This window comes from Schistocerca gregaria, chromosome 5 (assembly GCF_023897955.1).
Source record: "Schistocerca gregaria isolate iqSchGreg1 chromosome 5, iqSchGreg1.2, whole genome shotgun sequence".
Lineage (NCBI taxonomy): Eukaryota > Metazoa > Arthropoda > Insecta > Orthoptera > Acrididae > Schistocerca > Schistocerca gregaria.
Genome location: NC_064924.1, coordinates 120,366,919 through 120,384,843, shown reverse-complemented (window position 1 = coordinate 120,384,843; position 17,925 = coordinate 120,366,919). Strand labels below are relative to the sequence as shown.

The 17,925-nt window shown below is 38.4% G+C and overlaps 1 protein-coding gene across 1 annotated transcript in view; it reads right to left on the bottom strand.

Annotated features, from left to right (window-relative positions):
• The window catches only part of LOC126272810 (A-kinase anchor protein 14-like), an 86,929-nt gene that overhangs the window by 34,334 nt on the left and 34,670 nt on the right, over nt 1–17,925 (bottom strand). Inside the window, exon 2 of the mRNA XM_049975997.1 lies at nt 15,761–15,868. Within this exon, the coding sequence (XP_049831954.1) occupies nt 15,761–15,868 (108 nt within the window). The remainder of the gene's footprint in view (nt 1–15,760; nt 15,869–17,925) is intronic.

Sequence of the window (17,925 nt, the reverse complement as noted above, 5' to 3'; positions counted from 1 at the left end):
TTCCGAAAGCTAGGAACTTAAATTTTCAGTTGTTTTTTGTGTTTCTATTGGCTGTACTGAGCTGAGGTAAGTACTGGCCAGCCCCTCTATCTCTTTTTTAGTAATTGTTTCACATCTTTATATGAGATTTTCCATTAATTGGTTAAATAAAATGTTATGTGTGATACGTGAACAAGTGATATGTGCAGTGCCTTGAATAATAAATTCAATGGTGAAACTGTTCAGTAAATATGTCATGGTTATGGATACTTGTTACTTCTGGCCTGTGTAAGATGAACTAAACATATATTAATCAGAAGAAGCTGATCATCATGATATTTTTGGGAGTAATAAATGTGAAAGAATTTCTGGTCAGTTTGCATAATGTAGTGTCAGTCATTTAACAATCAGCTTACTAAACATACGAGTTTCAGGAAGTATAATTGTGTGGGGTTATGCTGCCAGAGTCAGTTGACATAAAAGTTTTCTGGGTTTGGTACCGAATCATAATGTAAAAGCTACTGCAGCTATAGAAAAGTCAACGTTTCAGCCACGATTGCAGTGGCCTTCTTCTGGGTCTAATGGTGCATTCTAGCTATGCAATGTCATTTATATTTTTTGTTAGTATTCACTGCACATGCCATTATGTCATAATTTTAAAAAGGTAGTTAGTTTATTGGTCACTTAAGGAATAAGGAGAGGGAACTTTATTATAGTAGGTTACTGCGGTGGAGGGAGAACATGACCTCTGTTGTCCATTGGCTCTTGTGTTATGTACCATGATTAGTGGCCACCGTCAAATGAGAAGTTTGCCGTTGTTTACCAACTGCTGGATGTCGGCCATGCAGTGGCAGTTACTCGCCGGTAGTGCTTTTGCCTCGTGTTGACAGTGTGGTCTGTCGGGGATTGCATAGCTAGAATGTACCATTAGACCCAGGCCACTGCAATCGTGACTGAAACACTGGCTTTTCTATAGCAGGAGTAGTTTTTACATTATGAAGCAGTACCAAACCCAGAAAACTATTATGTTGACAGTTTCAGGAAGAATGATGTCAAGAAGAACAACTAAACAGGGTTTAAGAAATAAAATAGATGCTTTTGAATCATTTGTCACAGGACTATCTCCACATATAATAATAGTTACAGAACATCAGAAAACAGTGAGCAACATTCAATAATGCAAATTAGAAGGCTACAACCTAGCTACACTCTAGTGCATAACACACAATATAGGTGATGGTGTTGCCATCTACTCAAGAAAATGTAAGTTTCTATGTCATAGGTGTATGTATATCCCCCTGTGGAAACTTTTATGCTTTCCTGAAATCACTTGATGGAATTTTAAGTAAATTAATGTCAGGCTGTAGAAGTGTAAATCTTTTCATACTGGGAGATCTGAATATCAACACTTTACATGATGGTGAATAGTGAATAATGAATAGTGTTTTATTCGTCTCATAACATATAATTTCTAATCATATGATTAGTGTACAGGGAACACATCAAAAAAATGGATAATGCAACTTAGGCCTAATTGGTATAAAGAATTTTAACATTTATATACACTTTTATTTTTCTTTCCTTCCTTTTGTGAAGGACAGCTACATTTACACACAAGACTATATGTAAATTTATCCTGCTCAAATGTTCAGTTCATCCTTCATGAACTCCTCAACAGTGTAGTAGCAGCGTTTGACAAGTATATCATACAGCTTTGTTTTCAGTGTCTCTATGTTCATACTCAGAACATTCTTTCCTTTTAGCTTGTTATGAATTTTCATTGCCATATACTGAGGAGACTGCACATATAGGTTTAAATGATGAGTGGGATGCATAAAATTGTCTTTGTTTCTCATGTTATATGTGTGATTGAAACACTTTTCCTTGAATAACTCTAAGTTGCTGTGTAGAAAGATGATAATATCATAGGTGTATAAGGAGGGAACTGTTAATAACTGTTGTTTTTCAAATAGTGAGTGACATGATGTCCTTGGATGGGCAGTACACACGTTCCTTATTATTCTTTTCTGTAACTTTAGTATGCACAATATATTGCTTGAATTTACCCAAAAAATAATTCCATACCTTACAACTGATTGAAAGTAGCTGCGGTATGCAATTTTCCTTGTGTTCATGTCTGTTGCACCAGGTAATATTTGCATAGCAAATGCAAAGCTACATAATTTGTTTAACAGGTACTCAACATGTTTATTCCAATTTAAATATTTATCTAGGTGTATAAGGAGGGAACTGTTAATAACTGTTGTTTTTCAAATAGTGAGTGACATGATGTCCTTGGATGGGCAGTACACACGTTCCTTATTATTCTTTTCTGTAACTTTAGTATGCACAATATATTGCTTGAATTTACCCAAAAAATAATTCCATACCTTACAACTGATTTGAAATTTTCCTTGTGTTCATGTCTGTTGCACCAGGTAATATTTGCATAGCAAATGCAAAGCTACATAATTTGTTTAACAGGTACTCAACATGTTTATTCCAATTTAAATATTTATCTAGGTTTAACCCTAAAAACTTCACAGAATCCACTTCTTCTATATCCTGATTTTTATGAGTTATTTTGATTTCTTGGGGCTTTGACTGTTTTGTCCTGAATTGGCCCATGTGGGTTTCGGGAACATTCAGTCTTGATCCATTCAGTTGGAACCATGTTTCTAGTTTGTTCATTGTGTTTATTATGTAGAGAGGCATGTTTTCTGGCTCCTGGTTTCCAATTAATGCAGATGTGTCATCTGCAAAGAAAATTGATGGAGCATTTATATTGTTTGGTAAACCATTAACATAGAACAAAAGCAAATAGATCCTAGAATCAAGCCTTGAGGGACACCTTCGACTACTGTTTTCCATTAAGAATAGTAATTTGCTGCATTTAATGAGACAATCACTCTTTGTTTCCTATTTGATAAGTATGAAGTAAGCCAATTTAGAACATTGCCCTTGATCCCATATTTGTCAAGCTTATAGATAAGCAGTGCATCATTTATAGAGTCAAAGGCTTTTGTGAGATCACAAAAGATTCCTGCCACTTTATTATGGTTGTTTAATGATGTGCTGACCTTCTCGATAAGCTTGTTAATTGCATCAATAGTACTTTTGCCATGCTGGAAACCAAATTCGTTTTTTGTAATAATATCATATTTCTCCATAAAATTTGGAGACTGCATAGCAGCAGCATTTCCAAGATTTTTGATAGGACTGGAAGGAGGCAGATAGGACGATACTTCTCCATAGCCTCTCTTGACCCTTTTTTGAGCAATGGGTTTACTTCTGCATACTTCAGCACCTCTGGGAAGCTTCCTTGTTCAAAGGATTGGTTTGTTATTTTAGATAGTGGTTATCCTATTATTTTACACACAAATTTAAGGACTTTTGCTGGTATTCCATCCCAACCTGCAGAGTTTTTGTTTTTAGTTTTAATATAATTTTTTCTGCATCTATTGTTGAAACTGTTTTGAATTTTGTGAAGCATTCAGAATTACGATTTAGTCCAAAGGGACATATACACTCCTGGAAATGGAAAAAAGAACACATTGACACCGGTGTGTCAGACCCACCACACTTGCTCCGGACACTGCGAGAGGGCTGTACAAGCAATGATCACACGCACAGCACAGCGGACACACCAGGAACAGCGGTGTTGGCCATCGAATGGCTCTAGCTGCGCAGCATTTGTGCACCACCGCCGTCAGTGTCAGCCAGTTTGCCATGACATACGGAGCTCCATCGCAGACTTTAACACTGGTAGCATGCCGCGACAGCATGGACGTGAACCGTATGTGCAGTTGACGGACTTTGAGCGAGGGCGTATAGTGGGCATGCGCGAGGCCGCGTGGACGTACCGCCGAATTGCTCAACACGTGGGGCGTGAGGTCTCCACAGTACATCGATGTTGTCACCAGTGGTCGGTGGAAGGTTCACGTGCCCGTCGACCTGGGACCGGACCGCAGTGATGCACGGATGCACGCCAAGACCGTAGGATCCAACGCAGTGCCGTAGGGGACCGCACCGCCACTTCCCAGCAAATTAGGGACGCTGTTGCTCCTGGGGTATTGGCGAGGACCATTCGCAACCGTCTCCATGAAGCTGGGCTACGGTCCCACACACCGTTAGGCCATCTTCCGCTCACGCCCCAACATCGTGCAGCCCGCCTCCAGTAGTGTCGCGACAGGCGTGAATGGAGGGACGAATGGAGATGTGTCGTCTTCAGTGATGAGAGTCGCTTCTGCCTTGGTGCCAATGATGGTCGTATGCGTGTTTGGCGCCGTGCAGGTGAGCGCCACAATCAGGACTGCATACGACCGAGGCACACAGGGCCAACACCCGGCATCATGGTGTGGGGAGCAATCTCCTACACTGGCCGTACACCTCTGGTAATCGTTGAGGGGACACTGAATAGTGCACGGTACAAGCAAACCGTCATCGAACCCATCGTTCTACCATTCCTAGACCGGCAAGGGAACTTGCTGTTCCAACAGGACAATGCACATCCGCATGTATCCCGTGCCACCCAACGTGCTCTAGAAGGTGTAAGTCAACTAACCTGGCCAGCAAGATCTCCGGATCTTTCCCCCATTGAGCATGTTTGGGACTGGATGAAGCGTCGTCGCACGCGGTCTGCATGTCCAGCATGAACGCTGGTCCAACTGAGGCGCCAGGTGGAAATGGCACGGCAAGCCGTTCCACAGGACTACATCCAGCATATCTACGATTGTCTCCATGGGAGAATAGCAGCCTGCATTGCTGCGAAAGGTGGATATACACTGTACTAGTGCCGACATTGTGCATGCTCTGTTGCCTGTGTCTATGTTCCTGTGGTTCTGTCAGTGTGATCATGTGATGTATCTGACCCCAGGAATGTGTCAATAAAGTTTCCCCTTCCTGGGACAATGAATTCACGGTGTTCTTATTTCAATTTCCAGGAGTGTATTTTTCTCATAATCTGCAACATTAACCTCTGGTTTCACTACATTAATGAACAACTCATTGAAGCATTCTGAAATTTGAGCCGGATTTACAATGATCTCATCTTCAAGCTTGTACTAATTCCATGTCTAGAGGCTTTGATACCTAATTCGTGTTTTACAACTGACCACACTGCCTTTGATTTATTCTTATGTTTTAAGATTAATTTATTATTTGTCATTTGCTCTGCTGCTTTGAAAACTTTCTTAAATTTAAATGTACTTTTGGACCGTTTAACATATTCAATAAATTCATTTGTTTATTATGTAGTAGTTACTTATGTAGCTGCCTTTTCTGGGCACTGGAGATTTTTATACCTTTAGTGAACCATTTTAATTTTGTCATTTTATTAAAATAAGTTTTTTGTGGAGATATTTCATTAGAAACACTTAGAAAATCCCTTAGAAATGCTTCAAAATTTGCTGTGCATGAAATATTTTTATCAAAGTGCCATTCTGTCTCCTTCAGCTTATCATGAATAGAGTCGAAGTTTCTTCGTTGAAGATCCTTTTTACATAAGCTTTTTTACTTGAGATTTCTTTACCTGCTCTGTGTAGCCCAATGAATAATGCTGAATGATCAGAAATTCCTAGATCTAGACAAAATTTATATCCATTTTCAAATACGTAATTCGTTAAAATATTGTCAATGCATGTTGCTGACTGAGCATTTTCTTTTGTAGATTCAGAAAAAATTAATTTGAAGCCATATTTTTTATTACGTCTGTGAATTTTGATACCTCACATGTGTCATTCAACACACTGATGTTGAAATCAGCAGCAACTACATTTTTTTTCCTTTTTTCTTTACTGAGGTATTCTAACAAACTCTGAAATTTGCATAGGAAATGCTCAGTTGTCACCTTCCCTGGGATTCTATAAATTGATATTATAACAACATTTAAGTCCTTTAACTCAACACAGCAGCCCTCAAAAATACTCTCTTCATTAAAACAATTGAAGTCACATCTTACATGGTAATGTAAATCAGAATGAATTAGTATGCATGAACCTCCCTCTTGAGTTATTTATCCTACAAAAGCTGGTAGCTACCTTGAAGTTTTCAATTTTATTTAAGATTTTTATGGTATCACTACTAAGCCAGCGTTCATTTGAACAAAGTACTTTAACATTCAGAAATTCAGATAAAAAACTTGTAGCTCATCTAACTTAGAGCTTCTGTCACATGAGTATTCAGCACTTAAACCATCTATATTACAATGCATTATATAGCTACTACTAAGATCATCAATTTTATTTTTTAAAGACCTAATATTTAATAATGAGCCATCCTCACAAAAGGGTAGGTCTAGATTCTTCTGTAGCAGCCCATCAGCTTGCTCACTTGGCTTGTAAATTTCTTTGCCACTTTGATATTGTGTACTTACATCCATAGTTACATTCTTGATGGCACTGGATCTGGATGGCGCTGAAGTGATTTTCCTGGTGCCAGCCATAAAAATCACTGTTCCTCTCTGGAGGTAAAGTAAAAGTTTTACAGATTGTACCCTGTCTTATGGGGCTAAAGATCTTCTTGACCTAGTACCCATCAGAATAGCTAACACACAAAGTAGTTCATTTAATCATGTTATCACAAATTATGGCCATATCATCTCAACAGCTGTTATAAATAGTCATCTCTCAGATCATTTTGGCCAAACACTAGTGTTAAAATGTAATACCAAATTAAAACCAAGAAAAATGTATGAGCACAGGCGAATATTATCTGCAAATAACATTACTACACTAAGACACAGTTTAAGCCAGAAATCATTCGACTCAGTTATGACCACCATTGGGGTCAACAATAAATGGAACATGTTTGCAGAAATTATGACTGAGCACTTAAATACAGCTGTGCCATTAAAGAAAGTGACTATCCAGAAAAATCAACCTTCAAAATCAAAACCTGTACCATTAGATTTTAAAACAAAAGATCTGAAGGAAAAAATGGAAAACATGTATAGCTTACACAGACTAACTCAGAGTTACATAAAGAACTCTACAAGCAGTACAAATATAAGTCCTACAACGAAGTCAGGAGATTAAAATCAGAAAGAATCAGCCAACAGTTATGAGGTTCAGATAATGTTTCAAAGAGTTGCTGGTCAATTGTAAATAAAATCAGAAACAAGGAAACAGAAACTAAAATTAATCATGTACAGTCAACTGTGAATAATAAAGATATCTCTGAACCTCTGATTCTAGTCAGTAATATTTTTAATAATTACTTCATAGATACTGTTGAAAATTATGTCTCTATGAAACAGGATGTACAGCACTCATTTAAGTTTTGTGTATCTAATCTCAGATAGTACTGGCTGGGGGATTTTTTTTCATTATGTCACATCTGATGACACCTGACATTTGTCTTTAGTGATGTGAGTGTACATTCCAGCAAAGATCAGACATTTAGTTTCTTTCACCTTTATGCACATGCCTGCATGCTGCAGATGGAACAGTATTTGCAGAGTGCATCGATTTTAATAAATGATGTTCCTGTGACGACCGCCAATGTGCATACATACCCGCACCAATTTTTGCTATAAAGCTGACATCATGGACAAGCAGTCTCCAGTGGAGGACACTCACCTGAAGATGGTTAGACAAGATAATTGAGTAAAAATACAGAGAAATTAACCATCTTGCTCACTTATTGCATAGCTTGTCCAACCTATGGATTAGCAATGCCATCACCTCCCTGAAGCAGTATCTCATGTGATACTTTTCCCAGCGTCCTTAATATTCTATGAGGTTTTGGAATTGAAGCTGGATCATGTTCACTTCTTGCCACAATATTTTGACTGGCAACCATCCAGCCATCTTCAGGTGAGTGTCCACCACTGAAGACTGCTAGTTCATAGTGTCATCTTTATAGATTGGTGCGGAAACGCATGTGCATTGGCAGCCATCACAGGAGCAGCCTCTATTGAAATCCACACCCTCCACAAATATTGCTCCATCTGTGGTGTGCAGGCCACTGTGGCAAAGCTTACATAGGTCAGACAATATGCACAGTACATTGAACATGAGTGTCACACTCCCCGTTCACAGCCAAGTTAAGTTGGCCATAGTTGAGCGTTCTGTTACTACAGAACACTCTACAGATTATTCTGCCACAAAAATCTTGGCCCCAGCAAGACCCTTCTGGGATTCAGTAATTAAAAAATCTATGGAAACACATGTTGCACAAAAGCTTATAAATTCTGATGGCGGCTTTCAACTGGACAAGGCTTTGGACGCTGTGCTCTCTTTAATTTCATAATGACATGTCTGCCGAAATCTGACATTTGAATTTAGCAATGTGAGCACACATGCCAACAGAGCGCAGACATGTAGTTTCATCCTTCACACATGCAACTCCGCATCACAGATGGAACTGTATTTGTAGAGGGCACAGATTTCGGTAGAGGACACTCCCATGATGGCCAGTTTTTGCTATAAAGCTGGCACCATAACTAGCAGTCTCCAGTGGTGGACATTCACTTGAAGATGGCTGTCCAGTTGCCAGCCAAAATACTGTGGTAAAAAGTCAATGTGATGTGGCTGCACTCGCAAACCCTGATAGAATAAAGTGTGAATGAATGAAAGAAAAGGAGCAGTTGTACATACATCCAGAGATTGCCTAAGCATATGGTAGAGTATTTAGGTTCTTTAACATATCAAACTACTTGCCATCTGGTGCTGGTACTGCACAATGAACCACAGATAAATACACATTCCAGCTGTGACATAGTGAAGAGTAGTTGTAGTCCATATTTGATTAACTAAAATTCAGATGGCTTCTCTCATTTAGACTCTTGATGATGCAGATCTTCAGCATCAAAACTCACATTTTATGTTACTTTGTGGCAGTGCCTGCCCATTGAGTGACTTCATGTGTTGTTCTGAGAATGCAATTATTCTGGATTGATATTACATATGATAGCACACTAGTCCTTGTCATTGCCTCTCACAGCTTTTTCATGATATAAAATGATTGATGAACTTTAAGAACTATTGCAATCATCTTCTGACATGGCCCTTGATTTTATTTCTGGCTCTTGCCCTTGCCACCTCAAGCATTGGTTTTCATGTGTTGGGCTACGTTGGAATCTTCACCGATCCTCTAGGCTATCCCTGATCACTGTATGGCACTCATCATTCCACCATTAAACTCTGTGCCAGTGGGTTCTTCCTGATAAATTTTTAAAGAAGGTTTTTCTAGCCTGAATGATCATCATAGTTACATGATACACCATGTTCTAGATGCTATATTTTTATTAAAATAATGTGAGTTGTATAGCATCAACTGGCTTTGTTCAATATCAGTTTGGGGGCCTTCTTTTAAGTAGTTCTGTGTCAACCATGTTAATCCTAATAGAAATGTGGCCACTCAGACTGACCTCATTTAGCAGTTTCCACAGCACTGTAATGCCCATGGAAGAAAATATAAGTGATAACTTAATGGCTGAGGATGATAAAAGTGTGGTGATTTCCCTGTATTGAGTAGATTGACACGCATTTGAGCTGCCTCTAGAAAATTATGTATAGTTTTGGTTCTTGATCTTTTACAACCAAACTTTGCTCAGTTATGCACGAGATGTATTATTTAATTTATTTTTCTCAAACAGATATGCAACAAGGAATTGTCAATGTAGCAATGGACAGAAGTGTGGGAATAAAAATTATGGGGGGAAGACCAAAGCCTGGACATGGTAAGCAGGTTCAAATGGATATAGGTCTGTACTTATGCAAAGATGAAGAGGCTTGTGCAGGACAGAATAGTATGAAGAGCTGCATCAAAGTCTTTGAAGTGAATTCTACAACAATAACATGTATGTATGTAGATTGAAGCTACAATTCTGCAATCAAAAAATTCTCAACTTTAGTTGCAATATTATAATCATAAATTAAATACTTACCAAGCACAAATATTTCCATAAATCAAAAACTTACCAAGCAAAAATATTTAGATGCATTATTCCCACGTATGTTGCTCTAAATAGTCCGATTTTGGACTTTGATAGTAAATATGCTGGTCAATACTATACTTTAATTGGAGTGTTTCTCAATTGTATTCAATAGCAAAAAATGAAGAAGCACACATTTCCTCAATCTGATATGATAAAATGACAAAGATGAAATAAAGATATGGGAGTGATATAAAATGACATAAACTAAATTAAGGTTGCAATGATACCTGAAATGAACTTACGCATTACACAATGATTTTCCTTTACAATTTTTATTCTAAATTTTATAGGCACAATACAAACAATTTTTAGAGACCACTGAAGATAATATTTATTGCTAATTAAATTTATGATCTAATTGATATTTTTATGCCATCAATTCTGATTGATAAAAAAGGAGCTCTCAGGGAAACCGAAGAAGAAAGCGCAACCCATCATATTAAATGACATCAGTGCAAGGATGGAACAATCTCCAAGTTCCTTGTAAAATAAAACAAACAACTTAATAGCACACAGTTTTGTTATTGTCAGATAACAAAAGTTGCCAGTATTTTAAACTTCTACTGATTTATAATCAAGGAGCCAATTAATTGTGAAAATTGTCATAAATGACAAAAGGAAAGTAAACCACCCATCATAAGTAATAACCAGATACTCAAGTGTAATTGACAACTTTAAACTATTGGATTTTGGTCTTCATTGAAATCTGGAGAGGTGTGATTGGAGTACAACCATCAAAACTTGTAGTGTTCATTCAGGAATTGTGTTCTAACTCATTTTATGTCCACTGGCGAATCCTAATTTTCTATCATATAGTGATTATCTGAATCAAGTAGTTCAGTGAGAGCTTTTGGATGTCTTTTTGCAAAGCATTTTACAAACTAGGCAGTCACCATCTACATGAACTGCTTAATAAAACATTGGAAAGTCCAGATTGGAATATCAACAGTTACGGAAAGGATAGATTGTTACTCACTGTAAAGCTGACAAGTTGAGTTGCAGACAGTAACAAAAGAAGGATTGTTACATTAAACACATTCGCACAAGCAAGCACAACTCTCACACACGTGACTGCAATGTCTGGCTGCTCAGGCCAGACTGAAACTTAAACTGAAATGCATCAAACAAGAGCGACATTCCATAGTGGAGGGGTGTATGTGGATGTATAGCAGGGCTTAGGGGGAAGGTGGGTGGGGGAGGGGGGGAGAGGAAATAATGCTCCCTGGTGCAACATGCAGGGTCTAGAGGAGGCAGACAAGGCTACCTGGTGCACCATCTGAGAGCTGTGGGGGAGGCAGGAAAGGGAACAAAAAAGAAAAGGGGAGTGGAAAGGAGAGGAGTAGAGAAGGAGAAGAAATCAGTGCGTGCATTGGCAGAGAGAAGTGCACTTTGATTGCACTTTGTAGAGATGTCCTTTCCCCTTCAACTGAACTACCTACTGAGCTATTCCTTATTGCAGTATCTATAGCCTTAAAGAACTTCAAGTGTATCTCCTCTTTCCTTAGTACTTCCATATCCCACTTCCTTGTGTATTGATTCTTCCTGACTAATCTCTGAAACTTCAGCCTACTTTTCGTCACTACTAAATTGTGACCTGAGTTTAAATCTGATCCTGTGTATGCCTTACAATTCAGTATCTCTCTGACCATGATGTAATCTAACTGAAATCTCCCCATACTTCTTGGCCTTTTCCAAGTATACCTCAACCACTTGTGATACTTCAACAGAGTATTTGTCATTATTAGCTGAAATTTATTGCAGAACACAGTTGTCTTGCTCCTCTCTCTTTCCTAGAACCAAGCCGGTATTCTCCCATAGCCATTTCTTCTGCTCCTTCCCCTACAACCACAATCAAGTTTTCCTTAACTATTAGATTTTCATCTCTCTTTGCATACTAGACTACTTGTTCAATATCATCTCATAATTTATCTGTCTCTTCATCTTCAGCTTGCAACATTGGCATATATGCTGGAACTATCGTTGTCAGATTTGGTTTTCTGTTGATTCTGATGAGAACAAACCTATCAGTTAACTGTTCACAGAAACTCCCTCTCTGCCCCAGCTTTTTATTCATAATGAATCCTACCCCCATTATAGCATTCTCTGCTGCTGTTGATATTACCCTATAACCACCTGACCAGAAATTCATTTCTTCATTCCATTTCACTTCACTGACCCTCACTGTATCTAGACTGGCCCTTTGCATTTCCATTTTCAGATTTTCTACCTTTCCTACCATGTTTGAACTTCTTACATTGGACTCCCAGCTCATAGAATGTTTTTTCTCATGGTCACCTCGCCATTGGCAGTCCCCTCCAGGAAATCCAAATGTGGACTAGTCCGGTATCTTTTCCAATGGAGAGATCATCACGACACATTTTCAGTTACTGGCCACATGTCCTGTGGATACACATTATCTGTCTTTAATACATTGGTTTCCATTGCCTTCTGCACCCTCAACCCATTGCTCATGGCTAATTCTTCCACTTTATGAGCTGTTTCCCTCCCAAGGGCAAGAGAGTGCCCTGAAACTTTACCCACTCCTTCACCTTCTTTGACAAGGCTACTGGCAGAATGTGGGTGATGTTTGGCTGCTAATGCTAATGAATGTTATTCAAAATCTAAGTGGTGGTGGGGTTCAAAACTGAGACTGAGGATATTTTGATTACTAATGAAAGACCCTACCGCTAGACAACTAGTACAGGCTACCACTGACAGAAAGGGCACCCCTGGCCAAGATAGGTCTACTAGTATCAAGCATAGGCCTTCATTTGAGGAAGAAGTTTCTGAGAATGTGTGTTTTGTGCACAACATTATATGATAGTGATACATGGACTGTGGCAAAATTGGAACAGAAGATAATCAAAGCATTTCAGATTTGGCGCTACAGAAAAACATTAAAAATTAGGTAGACTGATAAGGTGAGAAATGACGAGGTTCTCTGGAGAGTCAGGAAGGAATGTAATATATGGAAAACACCAAAAAAAGAAAGGACAAGATGGTAGGACATATGTTAAGACATCAGAGAACAACTTCCACGGTGCTAGAGGGAGCTTCAGACAGAAAAGGGGGGGGGGGGGGCAGGGTTTACAGAAAACTGGTTGAATCCTAAAATTGTTAGCAGTGAGATTTTTGGGGAAAATTTAATTGTGTATTGAAAGAATAAGATAATGAGAAATGGAGTTGGTGTGTCTGTAACAGTAGAGAAGAGATTCAAATATACCAAGGTAGTAATCGAAGTTACATGTGAGACTGTCTGGACAAGATTCAGTATTGGAGGTGGGCATAAAATGATGATTAGATCTGCTGATGTAACAGGAAACTATATGGAAAGCCTCAGTTCCTCTGTATGTAAGTTTCTCAGTCATGCTATAATCATTGGTGGAGACTTTAATCACCCACCAATCAATTGGGAAAATTACATTTTTGTTAATGGTGGACACGATAAGATGTCTTGTGAAACATTACTAAATGACTTCTCTGAAAACTACCTATAACACATAGTTCTGAGCCCCACTCATGATGGAAATGTGTTGGATCTAAAGACAACAGACAGGCCTGACTTCTTTGAGGATGTCCATATCGAAACTGGTATCAGATATCATTATGCAGTTATGGCAACAATGGTTACCAAAGTACAAAGGATGACTAAAACAACCAGAAACATATACATGTTCAGTAAACTAGATAAAAAATCAGTAATGTTATTTCTCAGTGAGGAACTTGAAACTTTCAGCATAGGGCAGGAGCATGTAGAGGACTTACAGCTCAAGTTTTAGACAATAGTTTACCGTGCACTAGACAGATATGTATGCGGTAGAATAGTTCATAATGGGAGGGACCCTCCATGGTATGCAGTCACTTTATAGAAAATTCTAAGGAAACAGAGACTACTGCATGGTAGGTGTAAAACAAAGCATAGGACTATAGATAGAGAGATGTTGAATGAAACATGTTTGGCTGTCAAGAAGGCAACGTATGAAGCCCTCAATGACTACCGAAGCAGAATATTGTGAAATAATCTTTCACAAGACCCAAAGAAATTTGAGTTCTGTGTATAGGCTGTTAGTGCCACTGAAGTTATTGTCCAGTCCTTAGCAATGTGTGGTATGGAGTGAAATTAGTTACTGCACTAAGGACATTTTGGTAGGGAGAACACAACATGTTATCTTGGATGGAGAGTCATTGTCATATGTATAAACAACTTCAGTGTATCCCAGGGAATCGTGTTATGACCCATGCTGTTTATATTGTGTATTAATGACCTTGCAGATGATGCAGTTATCTATAATGAAGAACTGTCTGAAAGAAGCTGCATAAATATTCCGACAGATCTTCATAAGATTTCAAAGTGGTGCAAAGAATGGGAACCTGCTTTAAATGTTGAGGAATGTAAAATGGAAAAACATAGTATCCTATGACTATGATATCAATGAGTCACAGTCGGAAATGGCAAACTCTTACAAATTCCTTAGTGTAACACTTTGTAGGGATATGAAATGGAATGATCACATAGGTTCAGTTGTGTATAAAGCAGGTGGTAGACTTCATTTTATTGGTAGAATACTGATAAAATGTAAACAATGTACAAAGGAGATTGCTTAAAAAACACTCGAGCAACCCATTTCCAAATATTGCTTGAATGTGTGGGACCCAGACCAGACAGGATATTGTACGTATTCAGAGAACAGCAGCATGAATGGCCACAAATTTGTTTGACCCATGGGAAAGTGTTACAGAGATGCTGAAGAAACAGAACTGACAGACTCTTAAAGATAGACATAAACTGTCTCAAAAAGCCTGCCTGGCTAGCTGCATAGTCTAATGCACTGCTTCCCAAGTGAGAAGGCGTGCCAGACCCCAGCACGAATCGACCCAGTGGATTTGTGTCATGGTCCAGTGTGCTGACCAGCCTGTGGAGGGTTTTTAAGGTGGTTTTCCATCTGCCTTGGAGAAAGTGGCATGGTTCTCCTTATTCTGCCTCAGTTACACTATGTCAGCAATTGCTGTGCAAACACTGTCTCTACGTATGTGTAAATTGTAATTACTCTACCATTTGGAGTTACATTTGTCTGGCTTGAGACACTCTCAGGGGGGAGAATGGGGGAGAGGGGGGGCAGGGGCGATCCACTGGGGGCTGGACTGCATTATAACCCAGAGTTTGGTGTAGGGGGGTGACGGTGAGATGGATAGACTGCTGTGGCCTGTTGTGTGAAGTGGACCTCTGAGGGTTATGATGGGATGAAGCTTCTCCGTCATTTCTAGGTCCTCAGTTGATTACCCACTACAGTACAATCGTGAGAAAGTCTAATAACAAAGTTTCAAGAACTGGCTATAAATGATGAATCTATGAATATATCACAACCTCATATGGATTGCTTACATAGTGGATATGATGAGAAGATTAGAATAATTACAGCAGACACAGAGGCATTCAAATAGTCATTCCTCCTGTGCTCCGTATGTGAATGGAGTCGGAAGAAACCCTAAAAACTGATACAATGGGATGTACCCTCTGCCATCCATTTCACACTGATTTTCAGAGTACAGATGTTGATGTAGATGTAGATGTAGATGAAGGTGGCACTAATTATGTAGAGATAAAGAAGCTGCCACAGGATAGACTAACATGAAGAGATGCAGCAAACCAGTCTACAGGCTGAAGACAATAATACTTATAATAATAATAATAATAATAATTTTTACTATTATTGTTATATTATATTATAATGTAGTATTGAATGTTGGCATGTTAGAAAAGGAGAACACACAAATATGCAATAGTGACAGTGACAAAAGTAAGTAATTAGGGCTATTCAGAATAATCTCATAATTTCTTACTGTCACTGGGCAGTCTGGAGGCTTGATTCTGGAAAGTTCCATTGTGAAGAAAACACTCGCCACTGCTGGTGGTACAGGATACATCATATTAGGTACACTCCACTTCACCTAGAAAGAAAAAAGAGAATTTTAATTGGTTTATGCTTCTGAACCTATAACTTTTTGAAGTGGTTTCCAATAGTTAAAATAATTCACAGTAGCAGAAGCAGAAGCAGAAGTTTATTGTCTCATAACATACAATTTCAAGCCATTGACTTAAAAATACAGAAGACTCATCAAAACACAAAAACTGGTTTACAATTTTCCTTATAATACCAGTAATATAATATATGGTACTGAATAATTACTTAATTAAGCAATTAACAACTTTTCTTCAAAAGTAACAAACTTGTCAGATTAACAGCTCTTATGCAAACTGTATTCTTTCCAATGAGAGTGCAAGAGAACAGTAGAAGAACCATAGGCAACATTTTTATTTATTCCTCATTACTAGAAGGGCATTCTGTTAGCAAAAAAAGCAAATGGCCTTTCAGATCACGAGGCACAAGTTTTAACTCTAAAACATTTTTGTGCTGCAACTCATGTTAAATATAGTTATCAACTTTTTAGGAAAGCTGATCCAGTTGCTGTAGAGACCTTTGAAAACCTTATCAAGGAACAAGTGTGGCAAGATGTTTATAGTGCTGATACAGTAGACGATAAATATAATGCTTTCCTTAAGACTTTTCTCGTGCTCTTTGACAGTTGCTTTTCGTTAGAACATTCAAAACAGGGTACTAGCACAAGCAGGCAGCCTGGGTGGCTGACTAGAGGGATAAGAATATCCTATAGAACAAAATGGCAATTATATCAAAACGTTAGAAACAGACAAAATCTAAATGCAGCAGCCCATTACAAACAGTATTGTAAGACGCTTATAAAAGTTATTAGGAAGGCAAAAAGTGTGTGGTATGCAGATAGAATAGCTAAGTCTCCGGATAAAATTAAAACCATATGGTCAGTCATAACGGAAGTGGCTGGTCTGCAGAGACAGGTCGAGGATATAGAATCAGTGTGCAGTGGGAATGTCTGTGTTACTGATAAGTCGCATATATGTACAGTATTTAATAATCACTTTCTGAATGTAGCAGGTGAACTAAATAGAACCTAGTTCCAACAGGGAATCATATAGCGCTTGTAGAAAAAAAGTGTTCCGAGACTGTTTCCTGAAATGTTCTTCCATGATAATGACAAGAGGGAGACTGAGTTAATAATTAAATCACTAAAGACAAAGAACTCTCATGGATATGACAGGGTATCTAGCATAGTACTGAAATATTGTTCTATGTATGTTAGCCCAGTACTTAGCCATAGCTGTAGCTTTTCCTTTAGGAGTGGTCGGTTTCCTGACCGATTGAAGTACTCGGTAGTGAAGCCACTTTATAAAAAGGGAGACAGGGATAATGTTGACAATTATAGACCTATTTCCATGCCATCGGTGTTTGCTAAAGTTATCAAGAGGTTGTATATACAAGGTTACTGGCGCATTTAAATTCACATAATTTGTTGTCAAATGTACAGTTTGGTTTTAGAAATGGTTTAACAACCGAAAATGCTATATTCTCTTTTCTATGTGAGGTTTTGGATGGATTAAATAAAAGGTGTTTTCTTTGATTTAACGAAGGCTCTTGACTGTGTTGACCACAAAATATTACTGCAGAAGTTGGACCATTATGGAGTAAGGGGAGTAGCTTACAATTGGTTCGCCTCTTACTTTAAGAACAGAAAGCAGAAGGTAATTCTCTGCAATACTGAGAGTGGTAGTGATGTTCAGTCCCAATGGGGCACTGTTAAGTGGGCCGTTCCCCAAGGGTCGGTGCTGGGGTCACTGCTGTTTCTTATTTATATAAATGATATGCCTTCTAGTATTACAGGCGATTCAAAAATATTTCTGTTAGCTGATGACTCCAGCTTGGTAGTGAAGGATCTTGTGTGTAATATTGAAACATCATCAAATAATGTAGTTCATGAAATAAGTTCGTGGCTTGTGGAAAATAATTTGATGCTAAATCAAGTAAGACTCAGTTTTTACAGTTTCTAACTCACAATTCAACAAAAACTGGTATTTTGATCAGACAAAATGGGCATATTATAAGCGAGACGGAACAGTTCAAGTCCCTAGGCAT